This window comes from Ischnura elegans, chromosome 2 (genome assembly GCF_921293095.1).
Source record: "Ischnura elegans chromosome 2, ioIscEleg1.1, whole genome shotgun sequence".
Lineage (NCBI taxonomy): Eukaryota > Metazoa > Arthropoda > Insecta > Odonata > Coenagrionidae > Ischnura > Ischnura elegans.
The window spans coordinates 49,995,369-50,020,918 of NC_060247.1; the positions used below are offsets into that span (position 1 = coordinate 49,995,369).

The 25,550-nt window shown below is 37.7% G+C and overlaps 1 protein-coding gene and 1 long non-coding RNA gene across 3 annotated transcripts; one reads left to right on the plus strand and one right to left on the minus strand.

Moving 5' to 3' along the window:
• The first annotated feature begins 28 nt into the window (after nucleotides 1–28).
• On the plus strand, nucleotides 29–6,089 carry LOC124153716. Of its 2 annotated transcripts, none has more exons than XR_006863739.1 (4): nucleotides 29–112; nucleotides 629–784; nucleotides 3,370–3,534; nucleotides 4,029–6,089. It is a non-coding gene; the product is annotated as an uncharacterized LOC124153716 (long non-coding RNA). The 2 variants fall into 2 exon arrangements; XR_006863738.1 differs by having other exon boundaries at nucleotides 98–112; nucleotides 560–784.
• Nucleotides 6,090–12,681: 6,592 nt separating this feature from the next.
• Nucleotides 12,682–25,311, minus strand: LOC124153720 (protein disulfide-isomerase A6 homolog). Its single transcript, XM_046527051.1, has 8 exons — nucleotides 25,187–25,311; nucleotides 24,735–24,931; nucleotides 24,333–24,566; nucleotides 20,456–20,620; nucleotides 18,323–18,532; nucleotides 16,673–16,830; nucleotides 14,345–14,503; nucleotides 12,682–13,425 (listed from the first exon to the last, which is right to left on the minus strand). The coding sequence occupies exons 1-8, from the start codon at nucleotides 25,212–25,214 to the stop codon at nucleotides 13,257–13,259; spliced, it is 1,320 nt and encodes a 439-aa protein (XP_046383007.1). The 5' UTR covers nucleotides 25,215–25,311; the 3' UTR covers nucleotides 12,682–13,256.
• Nucleotides 25,312–25,550: the final 239 nt, after the last annotated feature.

Genomic DNA, 25,550 nt, shown 5'->3' on the forward strand with positions numbered 1-25,550 from the left:
GTCTTTGTTTTATTTCAATTGTAAATATTGCTGATAAAATGAAAGGAGCACAGCAATTTCGCTAATCCAACCTTCTTCCCTTGAATTACCTACCTTTCTCTAAATGAATCATGTAAGAACCCTTATTATGTGGTAAACGTGGTAAATCTTGTTTCTTTATCGCATTCATAAATAACTTCAGTATCAAAGGTTTAACCATCGATCTATACGTGCTAATTGAAATCATATAATATGAATCTAGATTATAATCTTTAATAGTGGTACAATGCCATCCCTGTACTTAAGTTAACGTTAACATTGGTTTACAGTTTACTCAGCTTCATTTCACAAGTTGCTGTCTGTTATTAACATCCAAAATGAAGTGAAAATACATGACCCATTACTTTATTGCATTAATTTTAATTTAATGCTCGAATGCTTTGATTAATAACGAAGTTATTCCATCAACGCTTGGTGGTAAAAAATTCCAATTCAATATGAATTAAATGTCCATTTGTTTACTATCAAGTGTGTTCACTTCACACAGTCGTGTGAACAAATATTCTTTCATGTCAAGTAGTAAAGATCCATGACCCCTAAAAAATACGTGATTACGTGACCCCCGATGAGACACCTACATGCAACGCAGGTGACGCGATGATTCGGAGAAGCCCTGTGGACGAGCCTTAAATTCCAATCTGTGCGATTTGTATTCACTACCACTCACTACACTCAACGTTGCGGGCGACTCGGAAGCAACCAGCGATGGACAAATTATGTCCTCAATTAATTGTTCTTTTGCTGAGTGAGTACTTATTTCTGTTTATCTTTTTGGAATTAATTATGTTAATGAATCAACAAGTGTACGGCTTGGTGAAAATGTGTGCATCCATTTTTATTGTAATGCACTTTTATTTCCGTTGGAGTCTCATCATTGGTATTTGTAAGGGAAAGTGATATTAGTGCAGTGTTAATTGAAAAATTTCACCTAATATCGAATTTGAAGCGTCATTTCTTTCATCTTCTCATATCTCGGGCTGTGAATTGGGTTTAAATCCCAACGCCTGAACGACCGTAACTTGTGCTGCCCGTAACGATGAGCTAATGATATAGTTGCCGTTTAGGTAATACCTCGCTCTACTAAATTTAATCGCTTCTTCGATACAATCACGCAAGGCCCAGTAATTTCTCTTTGTGAGCTTTGGTCATCGTTCCGTTCTAAGTTATAATAATAATAATAATAGTTTATTGACGGGAAAACCACCCAATTACAAAAATGCACAATGACCTAATCTTGATATATATTCCTGTTTTGAAGGTTTCAATTTTTTCTAGTGCTGAAGTTATTTTAGTTAACTTACCTTGGTGTTCTTGAGGGCATGAGCAATCTCTTAGTGGGTTGGAAACTGATACAGAGGTGATTGCAGCTCCACATCTATAATATTAGTTTGTTAAAATTCATCTTGCAACATGCAAGCAAATAGGTAATTTGAGTAGGAATTCTGTCATAATTTCATAAATTATTACCTGCAGGCAATTTTTACTGGCTCTTTGTCCCTTGAAAATCTTTGTTTCCCTCAAGTAGTGCCATTTACCTAGTTTCTTTAAGGCAATTCATGTGGGTTATGATATATATATAAACTTAAAATTGGTATAAATGTTCTTGGTAACATCTAAAACTTAAAGGGAGCTAACTACTTCAGCAGAATGAAAAACACCCAAAAATTTATCGCTGTTATTGGTCCTAGTATTTTTGCATGAAAAATTCTCAACACTCCACTTTTATTATATAGATATGCAAAGCTGAAAATGCAAACATTTATTTTTGTTACAGTCTATAAAGCCAATCAAGAGTGAATGAGAAATCTTGAAATATCCTTGAAGATAAAAAATAGTGAAGCTTTTGATTCATTATTCAAAGTAATGTATGCATATGTGCATGTATGCTTACCTTGCTATGTAATGGGTTGAAAATGGTTACAGAGGGATTTCACAAAGATAAAGCTTCAACACATTTTTTTCTTTCACTGATCATGTTGCATTTTCTGCCTCTGAAAATGCCATTTGGAAAATTCAGTACCTGAAGATCTCTAAATACACTTTAGTGTTCTCTCACAGGCAGATGTTCAGTAGAATTTGAACAATAAAGGTTGAAGGGATGACAAATATGATGGACCAAAAAATAGTGAAAATAACTGTGATTCAGAGAATCATTCAGCTCTTGTTTTCATGAACTTAAAGCCTCTATGTAGATGTTACTCTACTTCAGAAAGATAAAAAAAATGATCGTGTGATCTAGGTTTGAGATACCTGATAGTGTCCCAGTATTGAATTTTCACTTGCATTCCCAAGTATGCCCATACATTTGTATTGCTTTTTTCACAAAACAAATTTTCATTCTAAAGCCTTGTATGCAGATCTAGAGTAAATTGTTCAAAGACAGACTTAAATATGATAATTATATGGAATTCCTCATACAAAACTGTTGTGGTATTGGCCCTAAGTTGCCATGTGATGATAGCCATGCAGTAGAACAAACTTAGGATAAGGTCAGGGATGCCGACTTACAAAAGATATTGGGGGGGCCCAAAAACGGGGATCTTGCCCTGGGAAATGTGTTTTAAGTTTTTTAAGTATTTTAGAAGAGTCATATGATCAATATTAGAACCCTGATAACTCAAATCTCGATATTTGGCCACTCCGGGGAAAATCAACAAGCCTGACACATTTTTTTCACACACCCATAACGAATTTTTGAGGGGGCTTGGGCCCCCTCTGGCCCCATGGAGTCAGCGCCACTGGATAAGGTTATAGTGGTAGAGATGGTGGGAAATTCAGATTTAGTCTGGTAGATAAAATATGGCAGGAAATATCTGGTATAAAAATGATAGGTAAATTTTGTTCCATACTGGGAAAAGACCGCAGTTTTAATCTGAATTATAATTCATCTGAGGGCATCAAAAAGTTTTTCTAGGAGAGGTATTGTCATATGGATACTGTCACAAATATCTATGGACGTATAGCTTAAGTTGACGTACTAGTAACATTGTCAAGCCTACAGGCCATAGGCATACCCAGTGGGGGCAGTTGCCCCTCCAGAAGCAAAAATCACGAGTGTCTTTAAGGAAAATAATATTTTTTCAGGCAAATAAATTTAAAAACTAATGAAGAGCTGTTACATTTTCCTTAAAATGTTGATTTCATTCACCTTTTCAATGCTTAGTCTTACCTACAGCTTGAACACCATGGCTTGCCCCCCTCCCCCCTAGTTTTGATCCTGAGTACACACTTGCTACAGGCAATATGGTGAAATTGATTGTGAATCATTAGTTTTTAAATTAGCACAATGTTATTTTTCAACCATGATTGTTATTGGTGTGTTGTTTTTAGTTATAGCATGTACAGCAGAGATAGAGAGTGGAGTTGGAGGAAGATCCAGTCAATCTGCTCCACGGGGATATGGAATGTATCCACGATATTATAAAAATGGATACTTGTATGGAATGTCACATGGAGGACATCATCCTTATTCTACACAAAAATCTACAATAAAAAGTGAGCTTCTGTCCACTAATTAGGTTATTCATCTGCATATGTATTAGAGTTGTTTTTGGGATTCTCCAGTGTTCACATATATTTGAAAACTGTCCATAATAATAAGTAAACCTTTTCACGCACTGCTATACGAGTCTGATTTGGATGTGTGAAAACACCCATAAGCTCATTTATCAACCTAACTTTTAATAATAACCCTTAAATTGTTATTCTTTCCTAAGTAGTAACAACATTCAATCCCCATAATTCTTGGCTTTAAGCCTCAAACTTCAGTATTGGGGGAAAATCTAGATTTTTAAATTGAAATTAAATACTATAAGTAATTTTAAATCTGAAATCTAAATAACCTCCTGAAAACTGAATTGACAGTCTTCCAGCATTGCACTCCAAATTTGCTGGCATGAAAGGGACATTGGTGTACTTAACAGTTGTGCTATTTATATTTTTCATGTTGAAACTAGTCCCTTAATGTTTTTTTTCTTCTGTTATTCCAGCTCCTAATGGGCGAAAAGGTGGCCATGGATTGACAGCATGGGGCATAGTGGGCATTATTCTGGCTGTTATATTTTGTGGAACAGGAGTGTACTACTGTGCAAGATTTTACCCTATATTTTGCAAGAAAGAAAGGAATGACAATTTTGAATGTTAGCATCAGTTAATTTTCAAAGGACTCAATGAGATTATATTTTCTTTACCTCAAGAAACATCTTGAATGTAAAACTACATTCATCTATTTTTGAAAGATGTGGAATGATTTTTTAAAACTTCATTTGCTTGGCTTCTCAGTAGTAGTGTTATTTTCTAATGATTTCTTGAAACCAGCCATTTCTATTAATTTTGAAAGATAGTGTTCTAAAATCAATCCTTTGTTATTGCTACTTATGTGAAAATAAGTAGTGCTTGGGCCAATAGGTAATGCATTAATATTTGTGAATTCTTGGTTGTTAGGCAATGTAGAAGAAGAAGGGTATTTCTTTACAGCCTATTAATTATTAATACAGTTACATATGTGAAGAATTATCTTTTAACATATGCAAAGCCAGATAAAGGCAGTGGATTAAATGCTTTCATGCTTCAATGGGCAGGAGACAGGATGGGGTACATAAACCAATGCCGAAACCATTTTACTAGTGAGCCGTCGTATACTTATTTGATATGAAACATTCCTGAGTGTCGTATTTGAATGATATTACATTTTGTATGCAGAGACTGAATCTCATATGCATTGTTTTTATATGACTTGAACTTGAGGTGTAGAATCATTCATGCTGTCGATTTTTTCAGCATGAAATTAATTACATAGTTGTTAAATGTGGAAGTTATCTTAGATTTAGAAAAAGTTATTTTTACTTTTACATAACTGCATTGAAATTATCTGTGCGAGAACATATATTGTTACTTGTCTTGTCATTATTTGGCTGGGTGTTGCAAAAGTGCAAATTCCAAGTGATATTTAACATTTTCCATGAAAATTCAATACATTGTTAACTGTGATCACAAGATGCAACATTATAAGGTTTGAATTTGATTGAGTGGTTTTGTATGAGGTTGTTGTGAACTATGGCTTTCTCAAAACCACTTTTTGCAAATGAAAATGGGAGCAATTCCATGTCAGGTAATGTAAAATGATATTGCTCAAAAGATATCTTCCATTATCACCAATTAGAGTGGTTACATTTATGGTTATATTGCAACAATATGAGTTTTGCAGTACTAGTCCTCTTTTTATCATAAATAAGGTCTCTTCGATTGAGCATATTCAAGTATTTCTTTGCATTAAGAATGAAACAAAGCGAGTTAATTTTAAATAATCTCAGTATTGGTACCCCGTGTGTTTTTAGAGGTGTTGTGATTTTTACCATGCAATGTAAGATTTGTGATTTTTAGTTACTTAAGCTATTGTATTATTCCTTAATTTTATGTTAAAGATTAGTTTTACTATGAAATTTTTATGGCAGTATTTTTGTAGTAACACAGCATTTAATTACTATTCATTAAGTGAGGGGTATATGATGTTGAGCTGACTCAGTGAAAATAGCCTCTTGAAAGTAACTAAGGCAATATCGATCAGAAAATAAGGTTTTCATTTCATAAAACGCAGGTAATGTCAGACCTGAGTAAGCCATAGTATCTTCAAACATTTCTATTCTGATTTTTGTAATACCTACTTGAGGTTTGGATGTAAGGCTTGGTTTTCTATATTCTTGTTATTCTCTTCCAGAATCTATATGTTTTACTTTGTCCCTTAACTTTTATTCTCATGGAGTACCAGGAAGTGTTCACTATGTAAAAGAAACATTCTAATAACTTAAAAAAATAGTATCTAATACAGCCACATATATTTACGAAAAAGTGTCAATTATCTCACCAAAGTGCTCTCTTAAGTGTCAACATCTTATGGATTTGTACTTAATTTTCTACCATTTTAGTATTGTGGGGAACTCTTTTCTCTTTGCTAATAATATATTTCAAAACGAATTTTTGTAAGCACATTTTGTCATGACAGACTGTTGTTAGTGCCTTGAGTTAACCTCAAAATAAATTCTTTAAAGAAATATCTTATTCTTTTTTACTTGAAAATTTCTATAATCATGCATCCATTATATCATGTTCTCTTATTTTAATGCAATCATTCAATCATTATGCCACTATTGTGGCTGTTACATGCACTGTGACCCATTAAAATATAAACTCCTCGTTGAGCTATAATCTTGATGCAGTGGAAATGCTTGCATGTCCCAGTGACCCTTAGAGCTGCACTGGCAGGGGTAATTTAACCCTTTTGCTGCTTCAATAGATTTTTCATCGGTTCCATTATTTTGCCTATTATCCAGAAAAAAATGAATTGAATCATTCATTTGACGTCGCTGAATGTCGCCGCACGAATGGACGTAGTTCCGCTAGAATTTCGAGCAGATGACAGCACCTACGACCGAAGGGAGGGTTTTTCGAAAACGTAGATATTTACCCGCATGTCGTGTTGAAAGGAAAAGTTTTTTGAAAGTCGTGGAATATCCCCGCATGTCGCAGGCAATAACCATAATGTTTTTTGCGGGTATTCCCGCTTGTAGCAGCGAAAGGGTTAAAATATATCGGCACAGGGTCAACCATGCCTGGTAGATCAAGTGGTGGATCCAAATGAAAGTAGTCTATGAGATGGAGTTGCATGTAAACACTTGAAAAATCTTGATGTTTCTTCTCTCAAAATATGGAGTACAGTCAATTTAGTCTCGGAAACTAATTGAATGAGTACGAAAGATTAGGATGGAGGAGGCAGCAATACATGTAGAGACATGGGATATTAGAACAATGAAAGGGCAGGTAAACTCAAAATATCTAAGGAGGAGAGATATGTTGAGATTGTGTGTGGTGGAAGGTTACAGAGTATAGGATATAATTTAGTGTTGGACAGGGAAGTCACTTGAGGTTGCTTTGGCATTACCTTAATGAGAAGCTGGGTAAGGGAAAAGTAGGCATTCAACAAGTGAGTGTCAAGAATCTGGTGGTGGAAATTGAGGCATTCCTCACCAACCTTATTATGTTGGTTTATAGCATTTATTCTATCTATTATTACCAATTACTAATTGTAATTAGCAAAGAAATAAGTGACTCTCTACAATGGGTGTATTATCCTCTTATATATAGCTCATTCTAGATGTCGCCAGCCTTTACAGGAATAAATTCCAATGTGCATATTGACTATCAAAGGAAGTGAAGAGGAAGTAAGTGGGGTACAATAAGAACATTAGGAAATAATTTGGGAAATCTGAAGTAGAAAAAAGTGACTGTGAAAGAGACTGGAATGCTTCTGTTGAGGAAGTGAGGGATGGAAATGAAATAGGGGAATTCATATTAGGAATGAAGTATGACGGGGGGAGAGAAAAGAATTCTCAAACATAATTATGGCCAAAGGCAGTTGGAAATGTCATGGAGTTTCAGGGAGGTACAAGTAGATTACTTCATGACAAGACAGGGGGATGAGAAAAGAGTGAAAAAATTGAGCAGCTTCCCCGGGGTGGATACAGTTTCAGACCACAACCTAATCCTGGTGAGTTGTAACCCAAGAAAAGAAAAATCAGATGGGGCAAGAAAAGGCAGAAGCTCAGAAGAGGAGTAATATAAGGGAATGTCAGGAACTAGTGAAGAACAACATGTGAGGTATAGGAGATAAGTGGAATGTGAACGAAGCATGGAAAGGGCTGAAGGCTGGAATAATTGAAGAGGAAGAGGAGTGCAAGTACAGAAAGTAGGAGGATAGAGGAACAGTATATCATGGGAGGAAATAAGAAAAATGCAGGACAGAGGAAATTGGGAGAACATACATGGTGCATTCCATAAGTAATGCGACCTAATTTGTCCTAACACGATGGTTTGCCGCAGTGAGTTCTAACCTACTAGGCTAGGTGGTGGGAGATGTTAGATTCAAAACCCACCAGGTCTGATTCGGCAGTGAGCTGCTGAAGAGTCAGGACCTGCATTCCTGTGGACCCATTTTTGGGTACATGTAACACAGCATGATGAGTCGTTCTGTGGAGCAACAGTATGCCATCAAATTTTGCATTAAACTTGGGAAATCCGCCACCGAAACTTTTCCATTATTTAAGCAGGTCTTTGGGAGGGAATGCTTTACCAAATTGCAAGTTTTCTGATGGCACAAGTCGTTCATGGAAGGCCGAGAAGAGATCACCAATAAGCCTTGCAGTAGACAACCATCAACCTCAAATCTATGGATCAAACCAGTATCAGAACCATGCTAATTGTCTTCTTTGACATCAGAGGTACTGTCCACCATTAATTCGTAACTTCCAGGACCACAGTTAACTCAACTTTCTACCTGGAAAGAATGGAAAGGAGGGCCGTAAGCTGCCGAAGAGGCATCAATTTTGCAAGAAGTTCATCACGACAATGTGTTGAGTCACACCATCTTCATTGTCAACGACATCCTGGCCAGGGCCCACACCCTATTGGTTCCCCAGTCTATCAACAGTCTTGATCTGACTGCTGCTGACTTTTTTGTTTCCTTGGTTAAAAGAAGCCATGAAAGCAAAACATTGGGACACGATTGGAACCATCCAAGTGTATATTGCCTTGGCTCAAAAGGACATTCCGTTCAAGGCCTTCCAGGCATGGAAGCAACACCTCCAGAAGTGTATTGATAAAAGAGGGTGCTGTTTTGAAGATTTTTGATTATTTGTACAAATGTATTCAATAAATATATACAAATAAATTCATAGGTAAGGAAAGAAAGGGATAGGAACATATAATGGAAAAAGTACGAGGACAACGGTGCTGTGGTAGATGGAAAAAAGCCAGAAATCAGTGGGTAAAAATGTGGCATGCCTGAGACTTGAACCCAGAGCCTCCTGGTAGATGGCCAGGTGCTCTACCAGGACGCTTAGATTTACCATGATTTCGGCGGGGGTTTATGCACAGAAAACTCCCTTTGCTTTGGCCCACAAGAGTAACCAATGGCACTGGGGCAGCTCACCACTCACCAACAGAAGAAATGGATGAGGACAGAAGGACTTCAAGAAGGCAATAAACAAGAGATTAAGGTTGGAATTAGGCTTGATGGAAAAGTCAAGGTGATTAAATGAAAAAGTTTCAGGAGAAGGAAGACTACGCAAAGGTGAAATCAATATCTGGCGGCAAAAGAGGAGAGGCTACGATCAAAATAAAAAATTAAGGCTAAATCTTGAAATATATCGATGTAATTCATGAATTATTTCTCTTTGATACATCAATGTTTTCATACTCACTGTCAATTATTAAGTTCATTATTAATTTCAAAGTCACAAAGAGTAATGAGCTTCAAGTGGCAAACACATAAAGCATGCTTGAGAAAATGCATCGTACCATACAAGTAATGAAAGGATGTAAGCAGAATAAGAAGCAGTTCAGAATCAGTGGAAGAAATATTTATAGGATCTGTATAACAGCAGAAGCAGGCTAGAGATATTAAACATACAGGAGGAAAGTGAGGTTGATAAGAAAAATCTAAGACTGGGAATTTTAGAAATTGAAATACAGCCCTTTGAAGTATGAAGACAAGAAAAAAGGTGGGCGTCGGCAGTGTCTTTGAGAAATTTAGGAAAGGTTGCAAGGAAAAGGCTTTTGGCACTAGTCTGAAGGATTGAGCTGGAGGGATCTTGGTAGGAGGATTTTGTGAAGGCAGTTGTAATTTCACGACAAAAAAAGAACAAAGGTGAGGTGTGTGGAGACAGCAGGATTATTAGCCTAATACATATCACATCAGAGGTGTCATGGCACCGGAATGCCGTACCGGCACTGGTTAACTAAAGACATAACAGTCAAATAACACTTTTATCAATTTTGTTGCGTCAAAATTTCTAATTTATACATTCATAACTGAAACAAAAAAATTAGTAATAAAGTGTAACTAATGACTTGTATAAAAAAAACAGAGCAATATTTCACTTCTAAAGAAAGTTATGGAAAGTGTGTTCTGGCACTGCTAATTTTGCCAATGACATCACTGTATCCCATCCAGCAAAAGGTGGTACTTCAAATTATTAATAGGCAAAAGGGGATGAGGGCAAATAATTATTTGCACAGTTCAAATGCAGGAAGGGGAAGTCAACCTAGAATAAGATATAAAAGTAATGAGCACCCCAGCAGAGAGGAGCCTAGAATTTGTACATGGCTTCGATTGCACAAGTGGGGTTAGCTGGTGGAGAATCAGAGCGAGCAAGCATTGGCTGAGGTATGAAACAACGCTTCTACCATGGCCAGTTCAAATAAGTGACCACTTTCGGCTCACCAGTAATGATCACTTCCATGGGAATGGTTCATTTCTGTTGTGTAATCATTGTTGCCTCGAGCAGTGAATGACTCATTGAACAATTTATTTGAAGATCCAACAGCTCTCTGAGTGTGATCATTTTCATAATAACCCTCATAGAGAATTTAAGGAGAAGAAGGCGGTGGGATAACACTTATTACTAAACAATTAAGCAAATAAAATATGCCGTGATGCAGTTAAAAAATTACCACAAACAGTTCATTTCCTTGAATTGCCTAGTTTAGGGATGATGTTCTGGAAAAGGTGCCACTCTTTCCCCATGCAAGTTCAGTCCATGAATTCCTTATGTAAGCTTTCGTAGTGTGGCGAAGATTCAGTGGAGAGGTTTACAGGATTTACACCCCTCGTGTCCGTCTGTGTAGACGACAGTTTCGCCAGTATTGCAGCTGGCTTCTTAAGGTCACTGAAGAGCAAAGTGGTGGTATTGATTGTCTTTTTGTACGCATCATTGGGGGCAGGCGTCTTCCCATTTGTCCGTCTTCTTCATTGATTTTATTTTCTAATTGTCAAGGAAAATAAATACACTTATCATCGGGGAAGTGATAGAGATTAGGAAGGCAACAAACAACTGTAACTTGGAAGACATACCAGACATTCAAATCATGGAAGAGAGTCCTCAAATCAACCCAGGATGAAAAGAAAATCACCGCAGAAGATGGATCAATGAGAAGCCTCCTACACAGATGGACACACAAGGTGTAAATCCCATAAACCTCTTCGCTGAATCAGTCCATGAATATTACAGTAGATGACTCTCAAATCAAGTAAATACTAGATTTGCTGTCCACCACCACAACTAAATTGGTTTCGCAAAGCCTACATGTGCAGTACCAATGGTAGAGCAATTTTAATATCAAGGGGAAATGAGCTTTAATTGAGGCTAGTGTAAACCATTTTTAGGAGCACCGCTGTGAGGAATGAGCATTTAAAGATAGTTCCACACAAATTATACCCATAAATGGATTATACTAGTGCATCTAATTGGTGCAAAAATCTAAAAACAAAAAATATAATTATTTATATTAGCCAAAATTCATATAATCAAAATGATTTAATCTAGCAAATCCATACCTTTTCAATATTATTCCTCGCAAGTCCAAATACTCCATTGCAAACATTATGAAGAAAAGGATTGCTCCACACTCATCAACAAGCAGTGGACATTTTATAACACTTATTAAAAGCACAAAGTATCAGCATAAATGACGCTGCAACTGGGCTCTCTGCTGCCTCAATGTAGTTGGTAGCTTGGTTCAACTACAGCTGTTCAATTCCAGAAGTAATACAAAGCGTAAAATAAAAGTACATAGTTGAGGCCCAAATTTAGAGGAATCAAGAAATAAATACTTTAGAGAAATAAAATACAAGTTTTCAGATTTTCTTCAGAACTCAATGGATTATGTCCAGATATGATAGGAATACTGAAAAATAATTCAAGTCTCCATAGGAGTCTTCACGAACAAGTGACTCCATTGCCTGTCACTACTGATCATGTCCTTATTCAAGCTAAGATAGCATTTATGGTGTGAAAGCTGCTACATTGCTTGATAAAAATATGACTGGTGACAAGGAATACTTAAGTGAAAACGTTTGTGCTGACAGTGGTTCTTTATGGATCCGAATCATAGACCATAGGAAAAACTGATCAGAAAAGAAGCCACCAAGATCTGGTACTAGAGGATGATATCATAAGATCAAATGCATATACAGGGTAATAAACAAGGACCTATGTAGAAAATAGGAATTTGAAGACCACTTTAAAGCACCACTAAAGTAGAAACAAGTAGTTAGGCCATATCATCAAACAGCAATTACACAGGAAACATATCGGAAGGAAAAATTGAATAAGTCCTTCAACAAAGACCAAGAGTAACTGACGGAAGTCATGAGGGATAAGAGGAAGAAAAACCATCGTCATCATTGGTCAACATTTCTAAAATTGATTTGATGCAGCTCTCCATTCCTCTCTCCTATCTGCTAGCCTTTTCGTAGCGACATATTTCTTCTCTTTTATATCCTTTATAACATTTCCTATAACTCATTCAGGTCCTCCTTTGCCTCCTGATTGTTTTCATCAGGCCATAGTTTATTAGTGTGGCCAACTAATTTGTCCTTTTTCCTCATTAAGGTTTTAAAAAGAGTTCTCCTTTCTCCCACTCTTCTCACCATTTCCTCATTACTTACTCAGTGAATCCACTCCACTAAAAGAACTGACACAGGTTAGGGAGAAATGGAGGACTGCAGCAAATACTTCTTGGGATTGTGAGACCACACATCTGCATAGTACAAGGTAAATGGAAAATTCATAAATAAATACAACAAAATTGTTAGTCCATCAAATTTCACAGCAATTCATTCCCACCAATACACACAGAAATTACATAAAAAATTGATTTCCTACGAAAATACAGAACATATCCACATAATTTTGCATGTGGGATAAAGTAACTGTGCCATCACAAAAACAGGGAACACTCAACGAAATGCCTCTTTGGAATGGAGTTACAGCTGACAATCACTTCAGCATGGTATAACACAGGAACAGATTAGAAAATATCATCACAAGCTCATAAAAAATTAGTACGTAACATCAACTGTTAAATTATGATCTTGGATAAAACAATTCAATATGATGACACAGAGTGATGTAGCATCATAATCAGTCTCGACTACTCATGGCAGAAACTTTTGTTGACATGGTAAGAATCATGCACTGCAGTCACATTCAGACATAAAAGCACTCACATTCACCCTCTCAGGAACAAGGAGATTTGAATCGTTTCACATCTCATTCAATTAATAATTAATATCTTGGCCATCAGTTTTTCCTGCAAACACACCTGAGCGCTTCACTTTCACTTATTCGAATGCATAGGGAAGATACCCTTGTCTCATACAATCAAAGCTCATCCTTAGATATGTCATCATCAAGGTCTACATCAGAGAGGTCAATATCTTCTTCGGGTGGCAGTTCACCATCCTTACCATCCCATGGCTCAATCAGTCTTACTTTTGGAAGAGATGCACCTTTGACAGGGGCCGTTGAACCACGACCAAAAGATAGATCCCTGAAAAGTGCAAGATAAAAACTCTTAAACTTTAATTCCCAACAACACATGATTAGACCATAGATGGAGGTAGCAACGGGTATATGCACACTTTTTGGAAACAATGGCAAAAGAATATTCGAGTCTACCCTAAAATTTTTACTCCTATATGTTTTGTAGGGAGTGTGGTAACTAAGTGGGTGGAGCGCTTGACTGCTGACCAAAGGGTAATGGGTTCAAATCCTTAATGAAACCTTTGGACACCCCTATCCTGAATGTGTGATGTTAACACGCCTGTGGCCAAGTCCAGGATGAGCTTTACCCTCATCCATCCAAACCAAACCAATTCCTTGAATCTCTGACAGAGTGATATACTTTGTATTCATTAAAAAAATAACAGTTGTAAAGTTGTATTTCAGAACTTATACTGAAAAAAATGGATGCCACATTCCTTATTCAGGGATGTAAGACAACATATCCAGCACCATCTGCTATAGCCACTCCAAGCTTTGTTTACATTCACCTTGTGTGTCAGTTATGGTATTTAGTGTCTTGACTTGTAAAAGAAGTTTAAAGAACCTACAATACCAAATAAAGATGAGTGAGAATTCCTACCATACTGAAAGAATAAAAATGCAGTCGGTATGCCTTTGTTATTGCCAATTTGTAAATAGCAAACAAACGATACTGCAAATAAGGCTGGTGACATCAGAGCATGTTTTGATCCTTAATGATTCTGAAAAATGTAACTTTAATGGGTTACATTATTTGGAATGTGCAAAAAATAAGTTTTACTTCACAACTGACTCTCTCAAGGGATAATAATTTGCTGATATATCAATGAATCTGACCCTTGCAAGCACTCCATTTGGGTTAAGGCGAATTAAGGTAAAATATTATTCACAGTAAATAAAATAAGGACTATTGACTGAATCCATACCTCAAAAACTCGTTGATGCCATCATAACTGAAAGAGCCACGGAGGATCGAATACTTCATCTTTTTAGCATTCATAACAGCCAATGCAGGGTAGCCAAATCCACCCATTTCAAGCATTTCTTCTACCTCAGGCTGAGCTGTAGCTTCAGCCCACACCCATCTGCAAGAAAGTCACAAAAATTTGCAATCCATACTTCAGGCTTCTTCCACATTTTCTTAGTACAATTTTTATGATGATAAGCATCTCAATGGAACTTTAAACGGTGTAGAATAATACGCATGTCCCCATAAACATAAATGTTGCAACAGAGGTAAAACATCCATTCTTTGAAAACCAATGAACATTAAGTAATTCATCAATCAAACTGTTAAAACTATTACCGTATAAGCTTGTGTAAGAGGCGCACACGTGTAAGAGGCGCACCCCTATTTTGAGCATCGGAGCTATGAAGAAAAAAATTTTGCGGCATTTTTTTTTAATATATCGCGCGGTGTTGCAGACATACGCCTGGAATTTCGACAGTTATCGAACTTTCCTCTTTCAATTTTAATTGAAAGAGGAAATTTTGATAACTGCGGCGGTAAGAGCGGCATAAGAGGGAGTAGAAAGAGTTCCCATCCTCTCTTCGCATACGCCGTTGCTCTACGATGCTTGTCCTATTCACGAAGAATTTTGTTTAAATGCTATCGCAGGAGTATTGCAATGGAGTTGCAGCCGTGGAAAATTTTAAGGCAAAACACGACAGGCACCTTGAACCTTCCCAAGAGCTTGGACAACAATCGGGGCAATCTCAGTGCCGTAGGATAATAACCACGTCGTAGATTTAACGGAACCACACCCGGCCCTCCATCAGCCAATGCCTCTGCTGTTTTTTTTCCTTTCCGAGACCCCACAGGAAAACATCAAGTTACAGGGGAACAATCGAAACGTGTTTCATCCCTACCCCGTCTCACCAACTGACCTTGATCGATCTCCCAGTTTATGGAGGCCAAATGCTAGGTGAGTCATCTACTGAGCCCGAAGATATCTCGATAGCTTTCAATAATTGTATGACACGCACGAGGTTCAAAAAAAGAAAGAGATCTAACGCGACGCATATCTGACAGAATTTAAATTTTTTAAGCTATAATTGTTTGACACAAAGATTTATAGTTACAACAAGGCTACTAATATTAAAAATAGTCCAAACAGGACGATTTCAGAAAAAACAAGCGTAGCATAAGCGCATTCAAACAAGATGAGATGGACTGGAAACTTCAGGCAACGCAAACTGCGTATATCACATTGCTGCGCCTTCGCCCCTTCGCTTTGAAGGCAACGACGTCACATGCAACATCGGACGTGTTCTTCCCGTGCTTCTTCGCTCATTGCCTCGTAGCGTGAAATACGGAGGGGAGCAAGCGCGCTCCTTCCCCTCCGTATTTCGTTGCTTGCTTCGAAGACGGAGGGATCGCACTCCTTCCCCTGGACCTCTCCTTCCGCGCTCTTCACTTATAAGCATTTCTGATTTCTTCCATCCACAATTTAGTCCAACAATGAACACACTCGTTCGAATTTTTAAAGCGCAGGTTTTGGCACCAATATAATTTTCAGTAGCAATAATCCTCATATTAGCGTCTGAAGATGATTTTCGAAAAATCAGGTCCTCAGCGTAATGGAAATTACTGGGCAAGGCAGATATTGACTATTAACCAGGTATTTCCTTCAAAACTACGTGTTTCTCTACATTTGATAAGCGATTACTATATGCAGTATAAATGCCGCGGGATGCCCACTCGTGGCAGTAAATTTAGCGCGCCCTCCGGAGCGAAAAACCCGCACGCGATCTTTTCCATGTTCACCTCTGGGGTACAGACGTGACGGCGCGATGCTTACAAGAAAAGCAAACAGGAGCATTTGAAAAATACGTCGCTAAGGGAGAAACTCCCCTGCCTGCCGCTTGTTTTTGACCTAGGATTACAGATGACTGACTAACACTGAAAACCAAGGCCACTCAGTTCCCCTTCGACTTGCGACCGGTGAAGGGGAGGGGGAAGATAAGAAGTTTGTGTAAGAGGCGCACCCTCATTTTCGGCTGCAATTTCTGGGAAAAAAGGTGCGCCTCTTACACGCGCTTATACGGTATTATCATTTTTACATGCATTGTCTAAAACAGTTGTGGTGATTACATCTGACATAGAGAAGGACTATGACTTTTATAAATAAAGCTGAATTAATTAAAAGCTGTGGACAGAAATTTAAAAGGAATGTAGTATGAGGAAAATAAATAAGACTTATGGAAATTGATTACCAAAATTGTGCACAAATTAAGAGCAAAAAAAAACTTACCCCCACACTTTCTGCTTATACTTGTCACCTAGCTTTTGAAGAGTTTCCAAATACTTGTTTCGACACTCAGACTGACAATCCAAGATATGAGGAAGTATTACAACCACGCACAGAGGATGTTGCTCGCATGCCTCCTTCAGCACTGCCTCACTGATAATCTGAACAGAAGAATAAAGTATGCTTTGTTATTACAATGAAAATATTGCTACGACAATATAGTGCTGGGATGAGTGAAAGTCACATTAAATAGCCATGCAGCTATGAAGTCCCAAGTGCAAAATCAAGCTAAATTATTGGGAAAAAAACTGGGCAGATGGAAACCACATAGAAAGAATAGGTATATAGGCACCACAATTTTTGTATAAGTGGAGATACCAGAGTTGTAACTGGAATACAAGCGTTCAGAAATATAAAAGATATGTCTCCATAGAGGGTTCAGTGGGCCCATACGTCAGACACTGAGCGATTCCTTCTTTAAGATTAAAAAATTCATTTAAGGGACTTAAACAAAATGCAGCGTTCACAGGTAAAATTCCTGTCACAGATAATGACAAGTTGATTCAAGAGCATAGCCAGAAATTTGTATCAAAAGGAGAGTGGGTTAAGTCTACTGCAAGTTGAAACATCATCCTCCTCCTTTCAGTGCCTAATGGGAACAAATATATGAGAGTGTATTGGCATAGACTTACACCCATGCTGGACCCCTTATTAGGGCAGTGGACGACAATGGCCAGAGGGCATCAGCACTATGAAGGGGGAGGACTACCGGAATGATCCAGATTGAATTATAATAATTTAAATTATTGCTTTGTTTACTCAAGATGGTGCTAACTATGCTGTTGAATCATACATCATTGAAATAAAGTTAACCGCTCATTGTTGGTATTCTGACTGTAAGATTTGCCAGTTTTGGAACAGGAGGGCACCAAAGATTTCCAGGCCGGAGGGCCCACCGGGATACGTCCCGGTGTCCCAGCAGGGGCCTGCAAAGACTTTGTGGAAACAAATGATGTCCATAATAAAAACACAATCTCAGGAACGATTTCCACATTTTTAATTGCCACACATCCAAAAATGGTTTCAATACAGTATGCCATTCTAATGGTTGTTGTAGGTGTAGCAAGTAAAAGTGTAAAACTGTACCACTGATTGTTTTCTTTTACAATGGGCCCACTCAAGGGTAATGAGCGCTCTCAGAGTGGACTGCTTCATAGCATATTCTCAGTCTTCCTGAATGAGAAAAGACATTTGAGCACTACAGAGAGGGTTCTAAATCATCAAGCCAAACACAATTGGCAACATAGAGATAACATCTGAAACCCTGCCAATCAGCGATGAGTGCTCTGGCAAGTATCGTAGTATCTGCATTAAGGAGGAATTTTTGCAGCTGTTGAGGAAGCACTCTCTCTAAAAGCCACCAATAAATAGGAACATAAGCCTCTTTCATGAGCATGAAATGACAAAGATATGATACCAAAATATGTCCATATGATGATAAATGTTTCATTCACTTGGACAAAGTTTGGTAGGATAGTATTTTTAAAAATTAAAATGGAGCAGTTTAAGGGGGGCTGCTGAAACCCTCATCCTGTCTACAAACTTGGGATGATTGATTTTAGTTCTGACACGACAGCAATATGTGCCTCTTACCTCTTTCAATTCTGGTGGGGGTACACTTGCAGCAAACTTGTCCAGAGCCCAAGAAACAATGTCAGAAGATGTCCTTCCCCCATTATATTCTTCAGCTGAACTTCTATCCTTAGCACCGGCTGGGAAGAATTTGATGGTTGGATATCCTTTAACATCGTACTCCATTGCTTTGCTTTGATGAGCCGTAGCATCCAAAGCTCCCAATTTAACCTGCAAGAATTCATTCAATATTTTATTAAATTATTTTACAATTTTTATTACAAAATTGACAATACTTCAGACCTTTTTTATAAAAAAATTGGTAACTCATGCTTCAATTTTACATACACCAAGAAAGAGAGAGAATTTTAATAGCTCAAAGGGATTATGAAATGCATCAATTCAGGGTTCCCACTCTAACTAGATTATAAAATTCACGTTTTTTTCCAGGTTTTCACGGTCTAAATATCGTCAAATTCACGGTCTGTTGATAAGCCATTTCAGGCAGAAATATTAATGATGTAACAATCACCGCCCGCACGTTAACTAAAAATTTATGAACTGCGACAGGTGCCATGAATTCAAACAGCAATGAAAGTGCTATTTCTCATGACGTCACCTATCGATATCAAAATTTAGGTGAAGCTTAAGGATGTGGGCGGCAAAATGGAGGGAGCAGTGAGGTAGGGAAGTAAAGAACTGTCTGACTTTTCACCGGGGTTAATGAAACTTTGTATGCTGGTCTTCCAATCACAGGCTCAAGATCAATATGTCATCATGGCACAAGGACCAATAATTGCACTCCGAATATGAGACTGGAGATGTGTGGACAGTGTCCGTATGTAGCTCGGCCTTGAAACATGATTGAAATATCTTTTTTTCTTTTGATCTGTCAATTGTAGTTCTTTTTTTATAAATTTGAGAGATTTTTAAGGTTTTATGATGAAATTCACGGCTATTTCCAGGTTTTTTCACGGTAGACGAAATTCACGGCTAATTCACCGTTTTAAGGTTTTCATAGTTGAGTGGGAACCCTGCAATTGTATCAGGTACACATAAGAAAATAACAATTAATGCAGAGGGTAGGGGTTACATTATCTGATGTGCAAAGAAAAAATGTCATGATGAACAATTGCAGTGATATCTTCTTTTCATATAAAATTTGCAGCAAGGTCTACCTCAAATAAATACAGTGCAACCTCGATATAACGACACCCCACGGTGCACTAATAAACACTCGCTATAGCGAATTGTCGCTTTACCGAAGGTGGAGCAAATAATAGCCAATATACCTGTTGCGAACAGATATACAGGAACAGGAGTGGTGCGGCGACAGATAAACATCTATCCGATAAACGTAAGCATAAATCCAGACGAAAGGCGATGTTTTTTTGCATCACTAAATTTCCTTACTCAAATAACGACTAACTATTCAAACAATTTATAAGCGCCGCATTGAATAAAAATCATGCAAAGCATTGTTTCGTCAATCATTATATTTATCGAACGACAGTTTACCACATAAATTTGAGACTGACCACTCCATTAACTTCATTTCTAACAGATCGCTAGCAGTTACAGAGGTTAAGGAGTCTTGATGAAAGTCTTCCGGCGGTGAAACCCTCGCTATGGCGAGAGCCAATACCGAAACGGTCTCGTGAAAACGAATTTTTTAACACTCTTATTATAGGGTCAATTGACGGTGCATCGGCTATCTCTCGTTATAGCGGGGGTGTCGCTATAGCCCGTACTCGCTTTAACGAGGTTCCACTGTATTAAATTCCTGCCTTATGAGACACGTATACATTACGTTATGAGTACAGCCTTAGGGAATTTATTCTATTTCAATTGCCAAATTGTTGTTTACTGCCATTCGTTCTACCTAACATACATTTAATTCCATGGACTGACAATGCTGATTGGTCACATGGAGGGAAAATGAGGCGGAGGAAAATGAGGGGAGGGGAATGGTGAGGCGGTGAGGGCATCGCCTCTGATTGGCTAATAGCTCTCTACTGTCCAGCCACCAACAGTTGGGAAAAAAGGGCATAAAAGGAATGTACACACACTTCTTTATAGCATAGAAAAACACAGGAAAGTAGAATAAGAGGAGCAGATATGAATATAGGTGATTCGGTTGAAAAAAGTGCATACTTTGCCCTTAAGTTCTGAAGCAGCCTTGGCCCAGTGTGGAGCAAGGTTCTTGCAGTGACCACACCATGGAGCATAGAACTCCACCAACCACATATCATCAGAAGCAAGAACAACTTTGTCGAAGTTTGAATCGGTGAGTTCAACGACATCCTTGGAATCACCACTCTGAAAATAATAGATAACCATAAATTTCATTTTAACAGGTTGTGAAAAATATCAATAGCAAGTTAAAATATAAATACACACTAATATCACATGAAAATAATTTGTGGCCAAACTGAAACTGAGGGGGCCAAAAATTTACTTTATTATAAGAAGATTTTGTTTTAAATGGGCTACTACTTAACTTTGAAGTGCACCCCTGTCAAGTGTACAGCTTCATTTCATTACCACAAGAAATAACAAGGGATGTTGACAGTTCTAAGGAAATATACTATAATCTGAATTGACAGAGAAAATTATTTTCATCCCCATCACTGCTTCCCCTGCCTTATCCTAAGTGCTCCTGATACAGCAGCCATTTTCACAGTAGAGTACACCCACGAAAAGCTTGAAGCAGGAGCTCTTTCACCCTTGACTTTTATGCCATTGGGAAATTGTGGTTGAAAATTGCCACATCTACATCCAACTATTCAAATGCCTCTGAGGCAAAATGTTATGGTATGCATGGCCAGGGCCATTTTCCGATTCTTTTCCTGGTCCTTCGAAGAGTTCACAATAATTGCTGTGGAAAACAATTACCCTCGACCAGGCATCCAACCATAGACCTTTGGCTTTCCGGGCCATTGAGCAGACCACCATACTATCCAGATTCCTTAATTTCCGCGCTACTTTCATTTAGAATAGACACTGAATCTCAAAAGAAGCTTTGTGTAGTTTGTTGATGAGATGTCTTGGTTGAGGCTGTGCTTGGTGACTGCTGACTTCTTGGGATCAGTGGCGCAGCGAGGGGGGGTTTTGGGGGATAAAACAGAGAAATTTTTAAGTGTAATCCATTTTACTTATTTGGATCAGTATTACTTATAGAACAGTGTTAGGATTTATCAAATATCCCTCAGAAAGCCGTAAAACTCACCATTTTGAACCATTACTCTTAAATTTTTTCTGGAGGGGGGCCCCCTCAACTCCTGCTTACCCTGTTGGGTATGCAATACCCCCACACCCGTAAGTGTTAGTTACCCTAAAACCCCCCTAGCATTAATCCCTAGCTGCACCCCTGCTTGGGATAGGCCATTCTTATGCACCTTTTATATTCTTTAATTTGGGTCCGGATGGTTTGACCATTCTCCACAACCTCCACATTTACTGGGATCTGGTAAGCGCTAAGGATATACAGTCCAAGTTTGTCTTTTACTCAAATAAGCTAGTCCTTCGGTTTCACTGGAGGCTTGAGGATCATCTCAATCTTATATTTCCTAGTATTCTGGATATCTTTCCAGAAAGAGATTAAATAAATGGGAGTACTGCTCTCATTAATGGCTTCTCTTTTTCTTCAAAGGTATGAGGTAGGTCAATTTCTTCTATGTTCTATGACTCTATGAGCTATCAAGTCTCCACCAGAAGTTTTCTTGAGAGCATGATGAATGTTTTTTTCACTCTTCTTACACCCCTGGAGCATTTTTCACAGGTCTTTCAGTCTTTGAGCCAGCTTAAATCAAATGTCTGAACATGATGAACTAAGGTTGCTAAAACAGCTCTTTGTTGAGTGGGATGGTGATGACTCCACCCATTCAAATATAGCCCATGATGGACTAATATCAGTCACCTAATGTTACTGAAAATATCATCTCATTTTACATTTAAATTATTTTACTCAAGGAAGGCATGTCAGTCCAGAGCCAAATTATCTGCTCTAAAACTGCTTGGCTCATTGTTAGCCAAAGTTATTGTTACGTAGAATATAAATATGCATTGTGTTTCCTTGCCCTTGGGGTCAATTACTGACAACAAAGCAAACTGGATGGAAGAAATGAAATGACTCTTAGTAAAACTCATAGAAAATTTTTTGACACTGAGTTAATTTGCATCAACTAAATCTTCCCTGAAGACTAAGGAAGGAAAGAGCTTTAAGATAAGAGCCATAAGATAAGAAGTGAGTCAGTGGATTCCATTGAGAAGATTACACACACAGTTGAATGCAATATTTTCAATGGAATCCGTTGACTCAATTACACATCATTTCTATTATATCCTTACACATTTCGCATGCAAAATTGTTATTATTAAATTTTATATGATTATCAAGCTGGCAAAGTGGTATGTCTCTGACATGAATCGGATCAACATTTCGGGAAATATGTTAAAGCTAAATATGGCACATCATAAACAGACCAATAGAAATAAAATATGTACTTCAATTGATAAATGTAGCTTCCAAGCACCTTTACTTCATGAAGTAGCACTATCAAAATTTCACTGTCGCTATCAGAAATTTTTCTATGCTGAACATGAATGATTATCCCATACATCTTACTAATAAAATAGTTTCTTCTAATGGATACTTATGAGAGATAGTAGGTAATTTTAAGCAATGACAAGGATTGATTGAATCTCTAATCCTGGGATTCATAGATTGCTAGGATCCCTGACCCCACTGATTCTGATTCAAAGTGACCATTGAAGAGAAACTTTATTTTCTAAGGTTAAAGGAGTTGTTGATTTCAACAGGCTATACATAGGGTGCTTTCCAATCACGTATCTGCGCTGATCTGTTTGAAACTGTTTAGCTCAGAGCGTGTTCCAATCGCACCTGTGACGTCATCTGCGCTAAACAGATGGGAACACATCCCGCACCGTTGTTCGTCTGCGCTAGCAGACAAAACTAATGATGGCGGGAAAATATATTGCTGACGGAAAATGAATTCCACCATCTCAAAGATAAGTATGATGATCATTTGAGAATAATAAACTATAATTTGATCTGTATATGTCTTACATAAGTTTAATTAATCTCGTTATTTGGGAAATATAATATTATCTTCGTCAAACGTAATGATTGATATAACATGAGCAAAGGACGATAGCAAGAGGAGGCTAGTCGATTTTCTAGAGAAATTGTCCTTATCAAAAAAAATAGAAATGGAGAATGTAAGCTATTAAACTAAAATGTTATATTGCTTAGATTCTAAGCAGATTTATTTCATTAGCTTACATGGATAGCGGACGTATTATATACCAAATTTCCTTTAACGTTCATGTGGCGTTAATTCTATTCCATTAATTGTAATTCAGTACCGCAAAATAACTATAGAATCGGCAGATTTATAATGCAGTGTTAACATTTTTTACGGCTTTACCTGCGTGATATGGATTATTAATTATTATTGTATGTGTATCTCAATCCAGAAATGCGAAATGAAGTATAACTGGTATAACTGCCGGCACTGTAGCGGTTCGGGAGAGGTAATTATTAAGTAGCGATAGTTCCAATTAATACTTACTAGTGCTTATATAAATACAAAATGATATAGACGAACATTTATCATCCTTCTTGATTGATCATGTAGCGAAGGTCAGTTCAATAGCTACAGGTCATTTGAACATTCAACTTTTGCCGCCGATCGGTCCACCATTTGTAAACACATCAGCGCAGATGCGTTCCAATCGTCTGTTTCTTTGTGCGCTAATGTGTTTCAATCTGTTGCGATGTGAGCTAATCTGCGCAAGGTGATTGGAAAGCACCCATAGTATGATGGCTACCCAAAACAACTGCTAGTGAATTTCTGTGTGTGCAGTATCAATACAGGCGATTATTGTCAGAATTTTAGCGTTTAGGTATAAAATAAGCAATGGCCATAGATCAACTGTTAAGGCAACGACCAACTCTAGTAACGTTAATTAGCATGTTAACATACACACACTAGGAGATATATACTACCTTTGAGCCACCTCCACTGGATCCACCGGATTTTCCAATTCTTGCTTCAACTTTTGCGCGAGCTGCTTGGAGTGCTGCTTCCACAATTCCATTCACACTCCTGGCACCATTGAAATCTTCAGGTTTTTTCTTGTCAGCACCGAAGATTTTGATGGTAGGAAATCCTTTAATTCCATATTTTCCTGCTAAGGAATTGTGCTCGTCAGCATTCACTGCTCCAACCTTCACTACTCCCTAAAGAAATTATATTATTATTAACACATAAGTCCAACTTAATATCTCGAAGCGGATTGTACTTCAGGATAAGTGCACCGGTAAAAACGTTTCATAATTTCACCCAATTAATATCACTGTGAATTTAATAATAGTGTCATTTAGTAATAAATGCTAAAACCAATTTACCTTCAATGCATTCGCTGCCTTTGTGTAGTCCGGCACTAGCTTTTGACAGTGACCACACCATGGTGCGAAAAATTCTACAACCCAAACTTCATCACTGTCAATTACAAGCCTATCGAAATTCGACGGCGTTAAATCTACAACACTAGATGAAGATGGGTAAAGTGCGGCTGCACCGGTGACTAATCCGATGAACACAGCTGAAAACAATCATATTTAAAATTTACGTAAACAAATTCTTGACACCTAAAGGAGAAAACCTGTTGAATACTTAACGACCTTAAACAGAAAATTATAAATATAAAACCTCACGAAACGAGAGTAATATATACTTTTAGGGGTAACATTATGATGCTTACTGACACAAGAATTCATAAGTTCACAAAAAATCACAGATAAAACACAACTCCTCTGCCACCAAGGCTAACAGAAAGTAACTCAAAGAGATATCTTACCCAACACAATACGGCTTCCTACCCTCATTTCGAACAATATCTAACTTTGGTACTGCGTTTCGATACGACTCAATATTACATTGAAAATATAAGCCACCCTTCCCCATACACCTACGCGCTTCGCGTTGTGAATCTGTTGAAATGCGTGGTGAAATTTGATTGGGCCACCGCACTTCCTACGTCTGGCGCACACATGCGTACACGTCGATGCCGGTAGGCGATAAAATTTGCAAGAGATATTAGTGATTAAATTGATAAATATTCATGTGTGCTCAGAAAAAATTAGATGGATATATGCTGAAATTATTACAGATATAACATCTACTGAAAGAAGTGTAACCTTCCATTACATGAAGACGTTAAA

Coding starts and splice junctions, on each gene's coding strand:
- LOC124153720 (XM_046527051.1), bottom strand. CDS start 25,214: ATGAGGGTAGGAAGCCGTATTGTGTTGG. Junction 20,621..24,332: donor CCAGTGGAGGTGGCTCAAAG/GTAGTATATATC, acceptor TATTATTTTCAG/AGTGGTGATTCCAAGGATGT. Junction 16,831..18,322: donor CCCCACCAGAATTGAAAGAG/GTAAGAGGCACA, acceptor TCTTCTGTTCAG/ATTATCAGTGAGGCAGTGCT.